General features: G+C 32.2%; 1 protein-coding gene across 3 annotated transcripts in view; it reads left to right on the forward strand.

Annotated features, from left to right (window-relative positions):
- Pfrx (6-phosphofructo-2-kinase) overlaps positions 1–16825 on the forward strand; it is a 50235-nt gene extending 33410 nt beyond the window's left edge. Inside the window, exons 1-9 of one of the 3 annotated variants that reach the window (XM_068776939.1) lie at positions 54–225; positions 2127–2252; positions 7646–7806; positions 8510–8644; positions 9959–10219; positions 10791–11009; positions 11698–11932; positions 12988–13115; positions 15875–16825. In XM_068776939.1, the coding sequence (XP_068633040.1) occupies positions 162–225; positions 2127–2252; positions 7646–7806; positions 8510–8644; positions 9959–10219; positions 10791–11009; positions 11698–11932; positions 12988–13115; positions 15875–15961 (1416 nt within the window). In that variant the 5' untranslated portion in view covers positions 54–161 and the 3' untranslated portion in view covers positions 15962–16825. Of the gene's footprint in view, positions 1–53; positions 226–2126; positions 2253–7645; positions 7807–8509; positions 8645–9958; positions 10220–10790; positions 11010–11697; positions 11933–12987; positions 13116–13521; positions 13701–15874 lie in introns of those variants that run through there. The other 2 variants (XM_068776937.1, XM_068776938.1) reach the window with 2 other exon arrangements.
- Positions 16826–18419: the final 1594 nt, after the last annotated feature.

Raw genomic sequence — 18419 nt, forward strand, 5'->3', positions numbered from 1 at the left:
CTGTCAATGTCAATATTGATTTGATAAATTGATACTGACAGTCGCGAATTTCATTCAGTTAAGTGAGGTTGCGGATATTGCCGGGTTGAATATATTTCAAGAATCAAGTAATTAAAAAATAACTAACTTGAACAGAGTTAGTTCAGTAGTCATAGTTCGCGATGGACTCTGAAGATACGCGCGCGGAGGGCTGGAAATATTTAAATAAGCAGTTTTTCGGCGATGGTCAGTATGATATCTATGTTCTAATATTCCGTTGGAGAAAGGCGATTTTATAGCTAATTAATGTACGCCCAAGGACAACTAATTATATTTTCGTAACTTTATTATATAGTTTATAAGCGCTTATAGTGTTTATTAACATTAATAGAATTCACTGTTAAGAGTACGTTTCTAAGACATTCCAAGTATTTCTTTTCACGTCACAACGTGTTAGTTTCAAAGTACAAATATTCAGCTCGTGGTGTTATTCGTGTTTATCATATGTACTTTGTTTTAAGACATTTATTATGGAACATGATCCTTGATTTATAATTAAAACCTGATAAATGACGAAAAAGTGGCCTCTATATTAAACTACGTACGATAACGACATTATCAGATAAATATAGTAAACAACTATATATCTCTTTAGTTAGAAAATCCCAGTTTATTATTTGTTTATTGAAATCACAACTCTGCTTTAAATATATTTGCTCTAACATGTAACATTCAATTAGGCACAAAATGTGCATATTCATAATGTAAGAAATGATATCATGTATTTGTTATGCATTTTATTAATTAAATACAATAAATTTTACAATTAAATACTAGGCAGTCTGTTACATAGAATAGATGTGTTAGCAAATAATTGAAACGAATTGATCAAATAAATTACAGGATTTTAAGATTAATAAATCTTAATTTATTTTTTATTAAAATTAAATATACAAGGATTTATAATGATGTTTAAATGTGACTAGAGTAAGAATAACCATCAATATAGAAACACTTACTTACACAGCCATACACTTATCTGTGTCATAAATAATTTTAGCTTAGGCATAAAGTTATTAATTATTATTATACAGGGTGATTGTTTATAGCAAGTATAAGCTTTAGAAACGTGGATGTATGACTCATTAACTGTCATTAATGTATCGCACCTCTAATCCAAAATTCAATAGTTACAGAAATATGAAGTAATGCAAAGCTAATATAGTAAGAAAAAAAATTTTCAAAATTTAGATCACTACATATTAAGATTTAATGCAATGTACTATATGTCCCTGCCTATTTACTTTTGTTCAGGTATTGGCCTGTCGCATCTTAAATTATAAATTCATTTTGTTATTTAATAACCCCCCTTTAAAGGTTTTACCTCTATGACCAATTGCCTTGTGTTTTGCTTAAAAATCTGATAAAATTCGTGTGTATTTTCCATTATTATTCTGTAATTTTGTACGCATATAACCCAAAACACAGATCTATCCACTTCAACCATGTTAAAATCTTGCTCTAAATCTTAAACTGTGTGCTTAAATATTAAACTGTGGCAACTCATTTAATCAAGTCAATTTTAACACTGTTGATAAAAATTTACATATATATAGTAATAAACTATGAAAGTTATCAGGCAAGCAGAAGCAGATACAAAAAAGTATTTATAAGTGCCTGTATCTATCTCAGTGTTTCCTATCCTTTTTTGTTTCATGCCCCACTTAACCATTTTTAAAATTCTTACGCCCCTTGTGTAACATATATAATTTTTATAGTAAATTGATAGATTAAAATCAATTTTCGAAATGCCCTACTCAACAATCAAATTGCCCCACTGTGGGGCATGGGCCTCACATTGGGAAACACTGATATAACTAATCTGTATCTATGTAATTATGTCTTATAATAAAAGATTGGCAGCATTAAGAAATCAGCCATTAGATGCCTACTGCAATGCTTTGGCCTCCCTCAACAGTTGTCATGATGAGTGGTCTCACACAGCCCCCATTCAGTGACTTTCTGCAACGTTAGATATGTTGTTTGTCCACCTAGTGGGCATTCTAATTTTTTATTTAAAATACTAAAGAGAAAAATATTTACAGTACATAGAGCTTTCTTAATAATCAATGTTTCTGTGTTTCCAGGTGAACGGGCCAATTATGTCAACATTCCTCATGTGATTGCTATGGTAGGTCTACCTGCACGGGGCAAGACCTACATCTCGAAGAAGCTGTCACGGTACCTCAACTGGATAGGCATTAACACAAGGGGTATGTGCACATAACAATAAACCATCTACTTATAAAAATCTTAATACATATAGATTCAATTTAATGTTATAACTAGAAATGGTATATTATTATGATTAATAATGTCTATTATACATGCTAAAAAATATGTACATAGTTGCATAATAGTAAAGAAAATAGTACAATGGGCAGTTTTATCAACAGGAAATTTCTTACAGACAACCATAGGTTAGGTATAATTGCACATATATTTGATAACACTAAGTTTTTAGGCTAAAATTTTAACGGAGCACGCTTTTAAATCGAAAAATTAACAAATTAATCAAATTCTGAGACATTATTAGTGTTTTTATTTACCTGATTAAGTAAATAAACATTCTGTTGCATTTAAAATTAGTTGATCCATTTTTTTTATACAAAAGTACTTTCTGTGATAATCCAACCCTTCAACTTGCCTATGACAACAGATATTATCTCCATAATATACATTACTTAAAAAAAAATAATGTACTTTGAAAATTACTTGTTTCAAAGTCATATATATAAATAAATAAAATTGGAGTGTCTGTTTGTAATATTAAAATAATAGGTTTTTACTTTATGCATAGAAATATAGATATGTCACATAACTTAAAACTATATAATGGTTTTACTGATTTTGACTTTGAGTATAAGTCCATACTGGCTGGCAGGTAGCTGATAAAATAAGAAGTAACTTGACCAACCCAATGCATCACTTACAGACTTGCCGCATAGTGAGAAGCTGGTGGTTTGTTTTGAAAGCCCATAATATATGTATATATGTGTATTTGATTATTGTATGTACTATAATTATTTAATTGTTGTCACAAAACCATGGGCACTGAGAGCAACTTGGAAGACAAGCATGCCTGCCTGCCGATGTAAACAGGTCTACTTAAACATATATATATATATATGAGTGTGTGTGTGCGAATGTAATAATGTTCCTTCAAGCCTGACAATCTCCATATTATAATGTTATATATTTAAACATTTTATATTTAAAATAAATAGAACAAGCAAAAATGCATCATGACACAAACTGTCAATATGAAAAGTATTAAAAACAAATATTAGGGGGACCTGAAAGTAATGTTGCTTTCTTGAGTTAAATTCACACAACTACATTATTAACCAGGTTTTATTTCTGATCATTTCATGATCATATTCCAATAAGTGATGCTGAAGTCTTGGATAACCATAGGAATCAGCGGTTCAGATCAAATCAGCTTGACACTTGACACTTCGAGTTGAGCTCTACTATGTCAAAGATAGGCACAGGTCACTGTGAATAAAAACACTTGATAACTCCATGCCCAGGTGATCAAGAACCTTAAGATTGAAGAAATAAGGAATAAATGTAATTTAGTTTTAATTAAATAAATTAATATACATTTAAATATTTTCATAATAATAAACAAAAACTACAATGAACTGTCTTATCACACGAGGCATCTTACAGGCAATAGTAGAAAGGTAGAAAGTATAAATAATGGGTATTTAATGTGTACAAAACATATATACAAATATATTAGGTGGAGGGGAAAGTAATGTCGCTTTTTTAAGTTAAATTCACACGACTACATTTTAACATGTTTTTATTTCTAATCAACAATATATTCACTTTCAATTTTCAACAACCTTTTTCCATCTAATATACAAATCAATGCTAGAACGGTAACAAATCAATCGATTTTTATGTAATATGTCGACACAAATGACATCACTCTCCGAATCCACTATTAAAAATATAAAGAGGATTTATATGACCCAGTCAGTTGCCAATATTCTGGGCCCATATTAAAACACTAAACCCTGGTAGCATAAAAATAAACAATTATATAAATAAGTAAATAAAATATTACACATAAAAATGTATACCTAGGATAGATCAAAAATGTGTTATAGAATAAAAACAAAGAAAGTGTAATTATTAAGGTATGAGGAGAAGAAAGAATGGTATCGGATTAAATAAAAAATGGATATGAAAGGGAAAGAATGAAAATAAAGGAATGAAAGATCATAGGAGGAACGATGGAAGAGCGCAAAAATAAAAAAATTACACGAAAAAACTGTTAAACAACAACAAGATTCCTGTCCCACAATGGATAGGGGTATAAGGTGTTCCCATAGAAGGGGACATATATAAAAGAAACCTTGGTAGGAAATGGTTGGATTTTGGCTACCGATGGTAGGAATTTACAGAGTGGTCGGCGTAAGATGCATCCTTTAGTAGTCACGTAAGGTCCCCTTAGAGATTTAGATTCTATAAATAAAATTTTAAGTTGTATTAAAATAATCTAATATATAAAATTTCCATATCAATGTTAGTTACCGTACTCCTCAAAATAACTTGACCTATTTTTACCAAATTTTATATGCGTATTCAGTAGGTCTGAGAATCAGGTACTATCTATTTTCCATACCCCTAAGTGATAAGGGTTGTTCACCTTAAAATTTTTTTTTTAATTTTTTAACGAAATTTTTTGTTTTTACTTTTTTATGATACAACATACAAAAATATATACAACCCTAAATTTTTACCCCTCTACGATCAATCCTTATTTTTTATTTGTTAATTAATTTTTTTTTTCGCAAAATGTTTGCGGGATCAGCTAGTAAGTGTAAAAAAATCACTGCGCAAATCGAGCTTTGCATATTTTAAATTAAATTTCTCATTGTTAAAATATATGAAATCTTTTGAAGCGTTGTACAGAGGAGTAATAATCAGTCTTCCATCTGTTAAATCGATTTGTGAAAGCTGGTCTTATCGTATTGTTCCGTACTGTACTGCAATGTATCCCGTACTGCAATGTATCTGTGAATTCTATCGCATTTCATACCTAATATTGGATGCATGAAAACTTTTGGCAAAGTAAACCGCTTTCCTTTGGCCGCTGTCCATAGTGGAATAAACAAGTTGTACACTATACATTGACCCCTATCACCGCCTATCCATCAGTAGCTGGCAAATTATGACAAGAGACATTGCAATATATACGTTATGTATAAAGGTATAAGGATGAATGTTACATAATTGGGTGATAATGACGCCAGGCCTTATCTATTAAAGTAGTAAACCTATTGACATTCGATAGACATGTAATGCGCCACATAATTATTTTACTATCATCATATTTTTAGAATTTTTATCTATTTATTTAGGATTATCAAAAACCTTGGTCACCCGTGCTATGTCTGCCCATCTATACGACTTTGAACGGCTTTCTTGAAATTCCTCGTTTCGGACCTCTAGCATTTATCTTTTTATAAATTATTTTGTGTGAAAAAATTATAAATGCAAAAAAAAAAATATATAATGTATAATATTTGAGGTTAAGTTATTAGAATTTCGCCGAAAAATCCTTTTGGATTCTGTATTTCGAAGTATTTGAGATGTCATATCGCCTACTAGGGATACTAGCTATTTACAAATCGTAAATTTCAGGCAAGTTGCAGTGGACGGGTCAACATAGAATATAATAGGTGGCGCAAAAGTAATGTCATAATGTAAAAGTGTCTTAATTTATGCAAATGGCGCCAAATGTCACCGCGCTTTGACATTTATGACGTAGATATATATAAAATTAACTGTCAACAAGCGATGAAGCGATACACAGATCAAAAAAGTGGAATTATTGTTAGTTTATTTGACAAATTTTCAATTTGTTGTTTTAACGCGGCGCGAATTTCGTTAGAGAACTCTTCCTTTGGGGAATTTCAAATTCTTGCGTAACCAAAACCAAACCACGCACCCTAAAAAGACACGCAGCCTTGAAAGCTAATATTGAAGAAGACATCGCGAAATTGAAGCCAGAAGTTTTGCGGGCGGGCAGCAATTCAAAATGCCGTAAAACTAGCGCATGTATACTTCAACTTGGGAGGAGGCCATTTGAACGATATAATTTTTTTTACATCTACTGTCATCAATTTAACACTTTCAAATAATCGTTTTTTAACAACCCAGTTCTTTTTTTAAAATTCAAATCAAAATGACTGTCGGTTCAAATTATGACATTACTTTTGCACCACCTTTTATAAAATAGATCTATTAGAAATATACGGAGAAGGCTTATCGTCCAGCCGTAAAGGTCCTACGGTTGAAGTTAAAATTTCAGTTTAAACACAATCGTCAACCAAGTCGTCACATATAATGACTGAAGTAAATCAGTTGTTCTTTGAAAAAGAGGTAATGTTTACTAATACAGGGCGTGTCGAACTTATGAATACACGGACAGAGTAACATAAGCTATAATAATTATATGTAAATAAACTAGTTTCTTTAATAATTCGAATTTGTACTGTGCCGCGTTTATTTAATGTCGATAAAGCAGTGGATGTGTAACCGTGACACTTCATAGATGGCGCTATTATCAATGGTGTTATGATGACGTCCATTACATTCGTCGGTCGGTAAAGCAGTTGATTTTGTACAGAATACACTTTCAAAAGGAATCGCGAATTTAAATAATAACTTTAAATGTCGTTCTCGTCTGTTTTAAGAACAACGTATTATAGTTTATTTGAAGCATATACCTACATTATCGAGAGTAATTGTCTTATGTATGAATATGCTTTACAATAATTGACGTCTTTTAATCAGGTCTATATTTTTGCGGAGTCGATGGATTGTTAGATCCTGTAATGTGATCCAATGTTCTACTTTCATCAGATCAGCATTCTCTACCCTACCTTACAGTTCACATACCACAGACGGTGATAAGTGCTACACCAGTGATTCCCAAAGTGGTCTATATCGACCCCTAGTGATCTATGACAACCTTGAAGGGGTCTACGTCAGCGAAAAAAAAATTTGGGGGTCCATGAAATGAAAATGGGGGTCCACGATAGTGGGTTTCAACACATACACTGATAGTACCTATTTACTCACATCATACTATCTTATATTATCAAAACATTTACATTATTTATAAAAGTACCTATGAAGTAAAAAATATATATATTATATTACTTTATAAATTGTGTTAGTTGTAGGATGTTGGTATTTGCTTTGTGGTCGCAATACATTTTGAACTTGTAAAAACCTGAGAGTCGCATTGTCAGAGCTTAGGTAAGTAGGGGGTCTACCCAACACGAAAAAACATGGCAAGGGTTCTACTACACAAAAAAGTTTGGGAAACTCTGTGCTAAACATTAAAGCTCTCACTTTACTGCCGAACTTAATGACTGCTTAAATAACCGAACCCGTAGTTCTTGTTACGAACCCACTGAAGACAAGTGTTTTTACAGCAGGAGACAAGGTGGACAGATAACTATACGACTGTCGAAAGGTGAAAGGTGATGGACCGCTTTCACCAGTCTTAATGGGGTAGTCCTATTTCCAGCTGTAGACGTTTTACAACTGAAATATTCAAGATAGATTCATGTTACAGTATTCAACCTGGGCGAGTATCGTCGTCACGCGACAACCGCCTACACCAGCCATGAGTTCTTCCGCGCCGACAACAAAGAGGCCATGGCTATCCGACAGCAGTGCGCGCTGGACGCCCTGCACGACGTCTGCGAGTGGCTGGTCAAGGGCGGCGAAGTCGCTGTGAGTAATACTTGATCATTCTAGAATCTTTGCTTGCGAAATCCCTCGAGAAAATAAGTGTTACGTACTGTGGGTTCTGACTCGAAATGGAACACAAGGAGTCTTTTATTGACAAATCATATGGTCACCCCACTTTAATACAAAGTATAGTTTCGTTTAGTCCAAACTTCGCTTCTAAATCGCTCAAGAAATCACTGTCCAAATAACTTACCAAATAATCACTTTTATATCACCGATCGTAGATCTTAATCTTACAACTCGAAAAACAACACTGAACTGTCGACATGGGGAGTACACCTATTTATACCACGGATAAGGTTCTAGTAAGTTCGCGATAGTACTCCTGAGGATGCCTCGTGGAGGAGTAAAACATGTGTAGAGTGAATTAACGGTGGTAGTTGTGTTTCGCATTGTTTACCGCACGCGCATTTAACAGCGGCCCGGCGGGCGGTGCACTTCATTGCACGACTACTGCTGCATAGCAGAAGTAGCTATATATTAGTCCCTTTCTTAGTGAAATTAAAAAAATACACTCAATACGAGATTTGTAAATCTTGTACTGAGGATTCCATACTTGAGATACTTTATGGTATAAAGAACTTTGTATTTTCTGTATAATTACCATACGACTTTAGGGTGTAAACTAGTCATAAGCCAAGATTCCTTCCGTATCTCATATGAGTTTAAATGTGCTGGTGTCCAGGTGTTCGACGCGACCAACTCGACAATGGAAAGAAGGCGTATGATCCGCGACATCGTGGTCCACAAGATGGGCTTCAAGCTGTTCTTTGTCGAGTCCATCTGCGACGACCCCAGGATCATAGAGCAGAACATTATGGTAATTTTGGTTTTCTTTGTCTCTTACTTTCATACTGGTACTTTGATTTTAAACTGGTCATTTAGTCGACAGATACATACAAGACATTTTGACCAAATTTTCTAATAAATTCAACATCAATATTTTAGTTAAAAAAATTCATACATCATGTTATCCGTAGCAAAAATATAACTTCGGTTATGAATCTATCGGTTAAAGCGTCTTTCGATTAAAAATACACGAATACTGTAATAAAAATACATAAAAAAATTATATGTTTAACAAAAGAATTTTTTATGGCTTCGTAAAGTATCTAAGCTCTCATAAATATTTAATTTTGAACTTTTATTTTATCTTGTGTGACTGGGTATTTGTGCTAAGAAAATATGGAAGCGGTTTTATTTAATAAAATATAAATTGAAAAATGGAGTTATGTGCACTGGATTTTGCATGTGAAATATCTAGTCCATCTCTTTAGCACATTTGTAATATTTCCATACAAAAGTATTTTCTATATTAAGCCAACGCAAGTTTAAGTACATTTGTACTTGCAAGTCCGAATTCAATATACCTTGAAGTAGATACTTGCAACATTTTTTAATCATTTATTGTTTTAACATTATAAGCGGTAAGCTACCACCTGAATGTTAAACTGAGAGCCGGCCAGAAACTTAAGTTTTTTTTTTAATTTAACAATGTTTGATGTATATATTATAATATATACATCAAACATTGTTAATTTATTATTATATATTATATTGTTAATTATTATATATTATAATATCAACCATGTAAATGGCAACAAATCAAGTTTTATACATTTTGATTAAACAAAAACTCTTGAAAACTATACGAGAATTTATTTAATAATATACCTTTAATTTTAGAGTTAAAATCACGTTTTGGAAGTTATAAGATATCTTTAGAAACCTATTTATTTACACTTTATTGTACAATATAGATAATAACTAAAAAAAAAGAAGCAATTTATGTAAAAGAGGTGGACTTATTGCTCAAGGCGATCTCTACCTATATGTGTTCGCTCAGATCTAATTGCTAATTATGATTTTTTTTATATGGCAACTTAGAGTTTTTATGTAATAACTTTTTCACGTAAATGTAAAGTATTTTTGTATATGTACATGTTTGTATAGTGATATACTTATTTGTATGTATGTACACCATTAACTATCCGCTTTTTAATGTTTCTCCATCGAAAGGTAGATCGCCTCGAGCGATAAGACAGCCTGTTACACCTCAATATGAATTGTTTCTTCTCTATTTTAGTTATTATCTATGGTGAACAAAAAATGTAAATTAATAAATATGTTATAGGAGGTGAAAGTGAGTAGTCCAGACTACACAAACATTCAGAACATGGATAACGTCCTCAACGACTTCCTGCTGAGGATAGAGCACTATAAGGAGAAATATGAGCCCCTGGACGAGAACTTGGAGTCGGAGTACAGCTTCATGAAGATATATGACACCGGAGAGAAGGTGGTGGTTCACAAGCACGAGGGCCACATCCAAAGCCGGATTGTCTATTACCTTATGAACATACACATTGTACCTAGAACGATATATCTAACGAGGGTGAGTCTTAAATTATATATTATTAAGGCTGGTAACATTATAGTTATTAAAAATACCTATAGCAACACCGTTCAACCATAACTATATTGTAAAAAAAATTAAATCAATGATTTTAAGTGAAAATGACAGCATTAAGGATTTTGGAAGTGTGATCACTAAAAATACTGTCAGAACTTTCAGTGGAGTTTTCACAGGTCAGAAAACTCTAAGAATCCTTGAATCTTAAAGTTGATTTGTTTAGATTATACACATATCCTATACAGGGGTCATCCTAAAACTGGGTGGTTTGTCGTCATCATTGGTACCTATTGACACCTACTGTAAAGCATAGGTCTTCCCCAAGATACCTATGGGGGGGATATACCATAATCATCACGATTGGCGATGGCAGTGTCATATTATGTTAAGCAGAGGTCACTGCTGCCCATCATTTAGAAACTTGTTTTGCGTTGCAATCATATATGATTGATGCATGCAGTATGAATTATATAAGACTGAATCCGGGAAAATGAACCCGTTTATTGCCACTATAGATTTTTTTAATAAAGATCAAAATTAATTATCTTTCCAGCATGGCGAAAGTATGCATAACTTGGTGGGGCGGATCGGCGGTGACAGCGAGCTATCAGGGCGAGGTCGGCAGTATGCCGGCGCTCTGGCTACTTACATCGACCAGCAACAGATCCCCGGCCTCAGGGTGTGGACCTCGTGGATGAGGCGCGCCATCCAGACCGTCAACGATGTGCGGGCACCACAGGAGAGGTGGAAGGCCCTCAATGAGATTGATGCTGTAAGTTTCATACACTCATCATCTGATCTTTAATTGGTGAACAAAAATACTATTTAAGTAAAGGAGTAATAAATCAATTAGTGTTCAAAAAGTAAAATGAAATTGTCATTCAAAACTCTTTGGCATTAGGAAGGTAGGTTTTTTTTTCTAGGTTGGTAGGACTGTTTATAACATTTGCCAAACGTCTGTTTGTCAAAAGTTGAAATTTCATTTAGCTCAGCCCAAACCAATTCGAAGTATGTTTTGTGTCTCAGACGCATAAAGTCTCGATTGGTCGATGGCATACTACATTGGTTCTTCGCGAATTGTGGATCAAAATCTTGCTTGTCATTGTTCCGCTACCACCCTAGTCGTATATTTGGCTCCGTGCAACTTTTGACTATACAGCAAATTCAAAAGACCAATGAAGAGATAAAAACTGAGTTGAAGGTCTTCAAGGCTCTCTACCAGATAAAGGCTAAAGGCCAGATTGACTGTTTCGAAGGCTGGAAATCACCTTCGCAAAAAAAGGATGAATTTGATGTGGAAGTATAAATAAAGAATTTACTTTTTATTAACAAATTCACATTCCTTTTTTAATCACAATAGTATATCTCATTAATAAAAGTCTAAATTTAAATAATTATTTTTGTGCCTATACTTTAAGTTACTTTCATAAGAAAATATTTAAATATTCTTTCATCATCAGGGCATCTGCGAAGAGATGACTTACGCGGAAATTCAGCAGAAATACCCTTCGGACTTCAACGCGAGGGACGCGAACAAGTTCGCCTACCGCTACCCACGCGGCGAGAGCTACGAAGACCTGGTGGCAAGGCTGGAGCCTGTCATCATGGAACTGGAGCGACAGGGCAACGTGTTGGTGGTATCCCACCAGGCTGTCATGCGGTGCCTGCTTGCATACTTCCTGGATAAGTCTGCTGGTGGGTAACTCAACAAAGCTCGCACACCAACTTACTAATGTCAATAAAAAAAAGTAAAATGTCAAAGACAGGAGCACGTCCCGCAGAGTAATCAAGAAAAGGATAACTCTCTGTGTTTGGCACTAATCGGTGTAACATAACTCCTGAAGATGCCCCGTGGAGGAGTGAAACGCGTGTTGAGTAATTTGGTGGTGGCGGTTGTGTGATTCGCGTTCTTTGCTGCATACGCATTTATCAGCGGGCTGGCGGGCGGTGCATTTCATTGCACGACTACCACTGCATGTGCGGAAGTGGCTTAATATTGGTCCGTTCCTTACTAAGGATAACTCGGTGTCCAGAGGATTTCGTCCCTCAGCAATGAGGAAATGATTTTTTATTTCTGAAACCATTAATTCTTAGATAGGATGTACCATACATTATTTGACAGCAAATTAATGAGCATTCTACGCTAAAGCTTTTACACTTTTAACCTAAAACACTATATTTGTAACATTTTTGTAAGTATGATAGCCAGAGGATATATTTACAAAGGATATATTCATTAAGGTATATTAGTAGAACATATAAGTAATAAATACTGTACAGTACCCGGCGATAAATGTTGCACATCCATATTTAGAAAGAGACAATCGGCTAATTTCGGCTTCGTAGAGCGTTATCTCTGTCGCACGAAATAAAACGACTGACAAAACGTCACATAGGTAGAGTGGGACAGAGATAGTGCTCGAAGCCGAAATTAGCCGATTGTCTCTTTCCAAAGGTCGATGTGCAATTTTTATTGCAGGGTACTGTACGGGTTGTCGTACAAATAATGATTCTGTTGTGTGTTCGTTTATAAGTGATATAACATTTAAAATGTATTATATACAATATTATAAAAATAAAATAATAAATCAAATGAAAAGAAGATTATATGTAAGGAGAAACATCTGGCTTACAACTTTAAACACCCAAAGAGCACTAAATGTCAAAAATTTGAATACGTTTTGAAATTAAGCGCCTGTTGTCTATGCAATCCTGATGTAATGATGATGACTTTGATGTTTATCCCACAGAGGAGCTGCCTTACTTGCACGTGCCGCTGCACACGGTGATCAAGCTGACCCCGGTCGCGTACGGCTGTCGAGAGGAACACATCTCGCTGCCTGTCGCCGCCGTCGACACGCACCGCCCCAAGCCCTCTGTGAGTACCAGCGCATGCACAAACAGACATGTTCTCACTCACACATAGAGGCACACACACACGCGTATACGCACTCACACCTGCACATGTGCCATCTCTCATGGATGACCACACATACACACGCATACTCATAAACTGACTATACTCACACTTTGTTAAAATAAACGTAGTCGACGTTTTAACAACCTATCGCCCTACGCTGTAAGTTATAAAATTTTGAGGTTATGTAAGGAGGTTACTCTTTTGTTATTATTAAAATTGCATTTTAATGTGTACATCATTGTGTAAAAATTATTACATAAACTTACATAATATAATAATTCCACACATTCATTCATGTGCATTTTTAATTTAATTATTACCATATTTCATATATTTTTATTAAATCATAAAATATTCCTAACAGGACAGAGAAGACGACGCCACAACAGAAAACAATGTACGCAATGAGTAGCTTTTACCGTTCAACTCGACTGCTGGCAACACCGCATCATACAATGACATTAAAATTAACTCGACTTTTATTTTTTTTACATAAAACACTGTTTAAATTACAAAAATTCTACCAACATAAAGTATTGACCTTAAATATTAGATTTAAAAAAAACTGCACAATATTAATAACTAATATGATTATAATACTTATAACAAATACAAAACAAATTTATTATATTCTTTGAAAATTCGTGATAAAAATCCGTCATTTAAATAATATAAACGTAAATAAAATAAAAAAAATTGAAATAAAATTTATTGTTAATAATAATCAACAGCAATTATATAACCTTCATTAAAGAATAATAAAAAAAAATAACTCGTTTAGTCGTTTGGCATCCAACCTTTTGGCTCAAGTCTCACCTTGTTACAGTAAAAACAAATAATTTTACTTAAATATCTGATCCCTTATCTTCAATTTCTAAAATTACTTGACAGTAATAACCTTTATTTTATCATCCTTAGCAAATCGAAAAAGTTGTCCCATAGAGTTTGTTAACTCTGGGTTAAAAATCTCGTAAAAAAAATCATAAAAGCATTCAATTAAACTTTACTTAACATTGTATATAAATTATAACTTAAATATTATTAAATACGTAATTAATTTTGACATGTTTTCACTTCCACAACGTTAATTATAGATAAACTAATCAAACCATTTATAAAAAAATATCATAAAACTATTATTTTTTATTTGATTTTTGACATTCGAATCAAGTTTCCCGCCATTTCTTATTTACAATGAAAAAACACATATAACCTACAGTTAACCTAAAAAATATTCGTAATTAAATATAGTCACACATAAGTGTTGTCAGCAGTTGAAAAATTATTACTTTTTAAATATTTATAAGAATTTCTGACAAATTTATTGAATCGGTAATTCAGAGAAGGTGGTAGTTCAAGTTAAGTCATTCATTTTCTTACTTCAATGTGGTGGGTTTCTTGGTTTTTTTAGTGTGATTGCAGGCTTGGTGAATATGCATTATTTTGTGGAGGGAATTTATATATTTACGTATCATATAAAAGGTGATTGGTTATAGGTGCATACATATATATAGATATAGCTAATTTGCCGTCAATTAATGTATGGTACACCCTGTAAAAATCAATGGTGTCAGAAATAATAATATGTATGAAAATTCATCATAATTGTTTACAATCTGTCACTATAAAGTTTGTACTACAAGAAGTCTGTAGCAATCCAATAAAAAAATATTTTTTCAGATAAACCACTTTATATAGGATCATTGGAATTAGGTGTAAAACCTTTTTGCGGGCAAAACAAGCTATTGATTCACCCCTTATAGCTTTTACCACGTATTATTCACAAACTTATAACAGCTTTGTATTGATATGTTTTTAGAATATAAGTTCTTTTTAGAATAAAATAATTTGCAATAAGACTTTTAATTATATATTTGTAGTTAAAAGATGCTATTTTTAAAATAACTGTAAAATTCATTTGATAGACAGCTTTAAATCTGGGAAGGTAATGGGTTTTGTGTTTGATGGATTAAGTCTTTATGTATGGGTCGAGATAAATGTCATTCATACATGTCACAATTTACCTGTATACAGATTATAATTTTTTTTTTTTAGATATTTGTCTTTTCGTACAAAAATTTAAAAATATAGGTTTATAAAAATACTTAAAAATGTTTGATCATTTAAGTAAAGTATTTACATATAAAAATACAAATGTATATTTTTGTTCTCATACCTTTTTTTTTTTCTTTTTAAAAGTGGAATGAAATTTATGATTTCATTATAAAAAATTATACATTGCCAGTTGCTCAACAATTAAAATACAAAAATGTCCTATGGATACCATTAGACTTGATCTAAATTATAATAATAATATACTGGACTTGTTACACTACTGTAGTATTGTGGATGATTTTAAACTTATTACAAAAGAAAAAGTTTGTATGAGCATTATTTTTGGTTTAAATTTTTGATATCTTTAAGATAATTTTACTACCTTAAAACATTAAAAACAAAATCGAACGCCATTTTAACGTATGAGTATAATTTTAATATTTCCTTTGTTATATAGAAGAGACATTTCTAATAACAAAGACTTCGTCTAAAATAAGTAGATATTAGTTAAATCAAGAAGAAATTTATATTTTCTTACATATTTGTCTATGTTTATTAGAGTGTGTTGTGCAACTGAGTTGAATATCGTGATAAATGTTTCATTGTATTTCATAATTACGGTACCTATATATATTGTTTAACAATGATGTTTTTATTCGCAGGTGATACCAGCGCCACCTATAAAACCACCACTCCCACTAATCAACGGCGACACAAATGGTGAACAAACCGAAACTCCATCCCATTAACGTAATAATCGTCGCAGTTAAATAAATAATTCAAACAGTTTAATCAAGCTTAATATTAATTTTAATATATACGTATCCTTTGACCTGGATGTGAAAATAAAAACTGTGTATAATCTGTGACAGCGGCGGAAGTGGAATGGAGGTGATTTTGAGACTGATATGTGAGTTTAGACTTCTAAGTCATACTATCGTATAGTGAAAACGTGTTTAAAAAAATGAAATTAAATTTCATCAACATTAATCCTTTCAATCTCAGAGCAGCGCCGAGTTACATTGGTCGGAAATGTTTTATTTTTTTATTAATAAAATGCAAGCCATAGATAGTGCATACAAAAGTCACTTGTTATTGACATATATGGCTCCATAACTAATATACCTTTGCCCAATTTTACATTTTCGCGCCTTTCTTCGTTAGAGCGATAATCTTTCTATAAATAAATCTAAAACAATTGATATCTAATTGTTTCATGATTCTGAACTGCTTATTTATTAATACACTTACGTAGTACCAATTTAACAAAATGTATTGTAATATTTAATCTATTAAAATATTTACTGTTGTCATATGTCATTATACATGCCCGAAGGGATGTTAATATTTTTAACTTTATCCAATGTCTTAACAAAATCTTTTAACGCTTTTATTAATATATTATTTAAAGTAAATTATAATGTATATATAAACGTTTTAACCCGCGCAATGTGACTCGGCGTTCATATATTTTTATAAGGCGTCTCAACTCTCCTTACGTACGACCATATATAAATATATTTAACTACTTAAATAAGTTTTTACAAAGTGGCTATATATATATAATATTAATTGCTAATTTAATTTTTCTAAATATAAGTGTATAAACGGGACCAATGTGTTTTATTTTTTATGTACAATATTATTATCACCTCCTCTTGTAATAATATTAAAATAATTACATCATAAGATGTATAGAAAGTATGAGAGAGTCTTCTAAATACATCAAAATTACCGTTGATTATAATCGAAGTCATATTTGGCCCACAGAGTTAATACTAGACGTAACGATTTTACATTGATGATAAAATGTCAGTTCTTTTCTTTTAAAAATAAAATTGTTATAATAGTAACCTAAGAAATGGTAGTAAATTGAACGAAAAACAGTTTTTGGACGTTGAACCGATTATATCCGTCCAACAGGTAATAATCAACTGTTGACATTTCGTCGAGTTTTATCTGTGTTCTACTTTGCGAAAAGGACGTTCGTACCAAATTTCAAATCTCGCAAGCCTTATGGTTGCAAAAATATTGTTATGAACCATTACATCAATCAAAACCTTTTATACATATATATGGATGGATGAAGGTAAAACACGATAATCTACTATCATGTACGAATATTACAACGAAATTTATAATTGTTTAAATTTAAATAATTGCTTACAAATAACAATTAAGATAAAGAAAATTTTACTTTGAAGATAATAAATTTCCGTAGAAATAATCAAATCTTTAACTAACTTGTCGGAATTTAAACAAATGTAAAATGTTATGCAGTGTCAGTGTTTGCTAGTAGATGGCAATTATATAAATAATTTAACTAATACGCCAAGAGATGGCGCTTAAATAAATAAAAAATTACCATTACATATAGCTTGACAGTGTCTCCGCCTACGTCAGCTGTTAAATATTGCTTCCAGTTCAAGTCAATATTATGTATTCTCTACAATAAATGCATAAACATTACCCTATTTCGATTAAAGGTCTCCTAATGTAAATTAAATGCACTTATAGGCTATATTTAATCACACAATACATAGTATCGCACTATTATGAACGCGCCCATATCATTGGTCAACAGGTGAACGCCCTGCTCTTTGTTTCTGACATAATTATATAGTTTTTCCATTATTACCTCATTATTGTTATTATATATTTTGAGACCAAATAAATAATGACAGGAGGTTAGGTTCTAACGCCTTAACTATTTTTTTATTAAAAGATCAATTAAAATCTTATTTTAAATAAAAGTTGTTTTCGTAATACGTAGTTTAAAAACTATTTTGATCGATTTTTTACATGAACAGAACGATTATTTTTACTTTTTCTTGTTTTATAACATACTACCAGTCATTCATTCGGTCGAACAGACCTGTAAATATAAAAAGAAATATTAAATTTATTTCCCTCTACCTGTCCCTTCCTAATCCTTTTCTGACAATAATCTTGAAAGATAATATCTCAAAATATTATAAAATATAACAAGAAAAACATGTATAAGAGGTTACACTAGAAATAAAAAGATTGTTGGATCTGACCGTCAGTAACTTTCTTCACTGTTCTTTTTTTGTAAAATCTATTCTATGGAGTAAGCTGAATTTGGAGGTCAAGATGGCACAAAGCCGTTACAGTTTCAAACGGAAACTTAGGAAACATATGCGTCAGAAATTAGCAGAATCTACACATCGGCAGTTATTATTATTT

The sequence above is a fragment of the Battus philenor genome, unplaced genomic scaffold (genome assembly GCF_028537555.1).
Source record: "Battus philenor isolate CCGP_79_NKW_IND1 unplaced genomic scaffold, ilBatPhil1.0.hap1 SCAF_13, whole genome shotgun sequence".
NCBI lineage: Eukaryota > Metazoa > Arthropoda > Insecta > Lepidoptera > Papilionidae > Battus > Battus philenor.